Source organism: Eurypyga helias, unplaced genomic scaffold (genome assembly GCF_000690775.1).
Source record: "Eurypyga helias isolate BGI_N326 unplaced genomic scaffold, ASM69077v1 scaffold41773, whole genome shotgun sequence".
Taxonomy (NCBI): Eukaryota; Metazoa; Chordata; class Aves; order Eurypygiformes; family Eurypygidae; genus Eurypyga; species Eurypyga helias.
Genome location: NW_010240020.1, coordinates 2,611 through 6,209, shown reverse-complemented (window position 1 = coordinate 6,209; position 3,599 = coordinate 2,611). Strand labels below are relative to the sequence as shown.

General features: G+C 49.2%; 2 protein-coding genes across 2 annotated transcripts in view; one reads left to right on the top strand and one right to left on the bottom strand.

The window, feature by feature from the left end:
• Positions 1 to 568: 568 nt before the first annotated feature.
• Positions 569 to 2,326, top strand: RPAIN (RPA interacting protein). Its single transcript, XM_010148334.1, has 5 exons — positions 569 to 632; positions 1,121 to 1,235; positions 1,454 to 1,517; positions 1,617 to 1,751; positions 2,297 to 2,326. Exons 1-5 carry the CDS (start codon positions 569 to 571, stop codon positions 2,324 to 2,326), a joined length of 408 nt encoding a protein of 135 aa, XP_010146636.1.
• Positions 2,327 to 3,258: 932 nt separating this feature from the next.
• Positions 3,259 to 3,599, bottom strand: part of C1QBP (complement component 1, q subcomponent binding protein) — a gene marked incomplete at its 5' end in the record, with an annotated part of 2,579 nt that continues 2,238 nt past the window's right edge. Inside the window, one exon of the mRNA XM_010148335.1 lies at positions 3,259 to 3,408. Within this exon, the coding sequence (XP_010146637.1) occupies positions 3,259 to 3,408 (150 nt within the window). The remainder of the gene's footprint in view (positions 3,409 to 3,599) is intronic.

Below are 3,599 nucleotides of genomic sequence, written 5' to 3'. Positions count from 1 at the left end.
CCGGCCCTCAGGGGGAAGGAGGCCCTGGCCCAGGTCAGTACAAGCTCTTGGGGTGATGCAGCCCCCACCGTCACCGTGCTGCTTGGCTAGTGCATGTGTATCGACTACAGCTGCTCTCTGCAGCTGGAACTTCGGTCTGTCGCTGGTTGGAGTTGGCAAAACTCAGCGTGGCTGGGTTTCCTGCTTCCGCAGCTGATGCGGGGTGTTGTGCTGTGAAAGCGCTTGCCTTTGGGCACGGAGTGGGGAACTTCTTTATTTCCTTCACAGACTGGGTGTGAGTCACAGCAGAGGGTAGGGCGGCTCATCCGTGTGTTTCAGAGCTGGTCTGTCAACAACCACCTGAGGACAGGAATGAAACTAATGCTTTATAAAGCAAGCTCGTGCGCAGGCTGTCCTGATCTCTTGAGTCTGGCTTTGTGTAGGCTGCTTCCCCAGGGCGTGGTTTGGTGACTTACCAGCTAGAGGAATAAGCAGAGTGAACTTCCGTGACAGTGACAGCTCAGTCGGGTGCTGGAAGCTGAATGAGGAAGTAGCCAGGAGGGGGCAATACTGACTGACCACCTTTCAGATGCTAGAGGACCCCGATGAGCTAGCAGTGCTGGAAGAGATACAACAGGAACTGATATTGCAAGGTAATTTCTTCACATGTTACTTGACTCCTATTTGAGTTGGAATATCCCTGATTTTGTAGTAATCCAGACTAGCTGAGGCTGCACTTCCATGTGATATGGAAGAACCTCCTCAGAAATCCCTGTAGCCTGTCTAATACATTGAGACCCCTTTTTTAAGAGTCTAAAAGTGGCATTTTAAGGTCTCTGAGAAGCTGATGAGAGACCAGAGGAGCAGCACTGAGGTGTTTGGGAGCTGTAGGAACCTGTATAAGTCAATTCAGAATGTTTCTAAATTGTTGGTTAGGAAGTGGAAAGTCACCCGCTTGGGACCAGCTAAAGATTGAGCCGTAGGAAAAACTGGATTAAGAGGAATGATTGCCTCAGGTGTACAAATGTGATACAAAGAAAGGAAGGGTCAGGCACTGGTGGCTGCCCCAGCCCCCGTCTGCCCAGCAGCCTCACGTGTCGTTACGATGCTGACAGCCCGGTACTTTGCTCTGTTATTGCAGAACAGTCGGTTATAGAAGAGTACGAGCGAAGTCAGCAGTTTGACGAAGAATGTCTCAACGCGATGCTTGATGGCCTGGACGCCAGCGACAAGATCATCTGCCCAGCGTGTAGAAAGTAAGGCAGCCCTTGGCGCCGGAATGAGGTTCTCCGCTCTCCCACAGCCATTTGGGCTTAGAAGCGGGCAGAAGTCATGGGCAAACAGAGGCTGCTATTACTGTTATTTCAACAAAACAAAAAGCTGAGCGATGATCTCCTAAATCTAAGGGGTTTTTTTTCTAAAATCTGCCTTTGTTGTGGTTGTTGCAATGATGCTCATGGTATGCTCTTCCTAGGAATAACCTGACTGTGAGGAATCACTTCGTGTTTTGCCAGTGTGGACTGTGCATCGGCACAGAGGTAAGCTGTGTTAGCTCTGGCTGCCCAAGTGCCCTGTGAAGAGGCGGTTTGAAGCTCCAGACAGCAAGTGAAGATTGCTTTTAACCTGACTCTTCTCAGGGTATGACAGAGGAGAAGCTGCGGTCACTTCTAGAACAGACTGTGACCGAGCACAGTCACAGGTGCTCTCAGAGCCCGGAGTTCACAGTGACCAGTGGAATGGAGGAGGAAGCCAGTCTTCTCATGAGCTGTCCGGTGAGTCTAAACGCCAAGCTCCTGGAAAGGATCTCTGTGTGGATCCACTTCCCAATTAGCACACATCCACTGAGCCCAGGGGTTTGTGGTGCTGTTTTCCGACAAACTTCCTTGGAAATGGAATTTTACTTTTGACCATCAGTAACTGTAAAAGGAAGAGCCAAACTACACGATTTACCTTAACTGCTGGATTAGGGAATCCTTCAAGGACCTGTCAAATTTAGTGCCGTACCCTTCTCACACCTCAGCCAACAACTTCCAAGTGTTGTGTGCAGCAGGTGTTAGAGAAGTGGTTCATGAAGAAAAGTTTTAAAAATTACTTCCGTTTAAGCCTCCTCAAATGGCTCACCTCCTAAAAAAACAACCCCCGCCCTTTGGCTCAGGCGAGAGCTAGCATGTGCTTGGGTTTGCGGCCTACGTAAAACCTCCGTGTGTGCCCGCAGCGAGCACCCTGGTAGGAGCAGAGCGTTTCAAATGGTTCTGAACACTAATAACTCCCCTTACACGGTGCCACAGCTTCTCTGTTCAACTTCCCTTTTTTAAAGGCCTGTGACTCCTGGATGATTCTCCTATAAGCTGATTCAGTGGCTGCTTTTCTACTGGAAGGACTTCAAGACTAAAAATCTACCTAGAGCTGCTAGCGTTGTTATGTACATACTTGTAACTGTTGTGTCAAGTTACACTTACAGGGCAGTATTGCCTTGACCTGCACTTTTAACGGCACAGTAAATAAATACACTTAGTTTATCTGAGCCTTTGTGTCCTCTTTAACAATGATCTCAATGATCTTTAACGTGATCTCACGTTGGAGATCCATGAGCATCCACAGCCCTTCAGTCATTCCGCTGGAATTTAAAATCAGCCTCGCTGTGGTATTTTTCTAACAGATCCATTAATACTAATATAATTTTAAAACAGCTCCTCAAAAAACACATTTAAGATACAATTCCGTTCCCTAAAGCATAGCCAGCCAAGATTTCTGGAATGAGACCCACATTCATAATGAGCACAGCAAGCTTCCTCCTCCAAACATGACTCCAAGGCCACGCTGCGTGGCTGGGGGTGCTGGAATCGCTCTCCCTGGAGACAGCTCCAGGCCAGCACACGCCATCGGAGCAGGCAGCTGTAGTAACACCGGCACAGGCACAGAACCTTTGCATTGTTTTTATGGTAGCTCACTGGTCAGCAGTGGTACAGCAGGAAGAGGAGAAACCACCAGTTTTCAGTGATACATTGAACAGATTTTATTCTTCACATTCATTCTTAGTTGTACAAAAACCAGCAGGTAGGGCGAGGCAGTTCCGGACCGTGTTAGAGAACTTGATCTGGGCTGCAACATAAATACAGATCCCCAGACACAAGCAAAAATCCTCATTCTCCCACAACGCTCCTTCCCTAATTCCAAGTGACTTACTCTTCATATCAGTTGTGAAGATTTATTTGGGTGCTGCTGGCTGAGCAGTGCTGGGGGATACCCACACCCGAAGGTTAAGTTGCCTAGTCTAACCTACTGACACTTGACAAAGCTTTTAAGGTCTTCAAGGAATTTGATGTACTCCTGGTGCTCCAGTGCGGTGCTGAGCTCGATTAACTCATCAGCAAACGTGTTGTCCACTCCTCGGTCAGCCAGGAAATCCATTAAGTGATCATACAGGGCCTGGAAGCAAGGAGCAGGAAACTTCCTTAGCCAAGCACACCTGGAGGGGGCTGCTTTTCCCTGTCCCACGGCCGCTGGCGTTTCCTTACACCAGGAGGATCTGGCTAGCCTCTGGCTGGAGACCCAGCACCCCCACACCCCCTTCTCACAGGGCCTGGCCTCTGGTGTGGCAGCTGGAGGGAAGGAGCCAC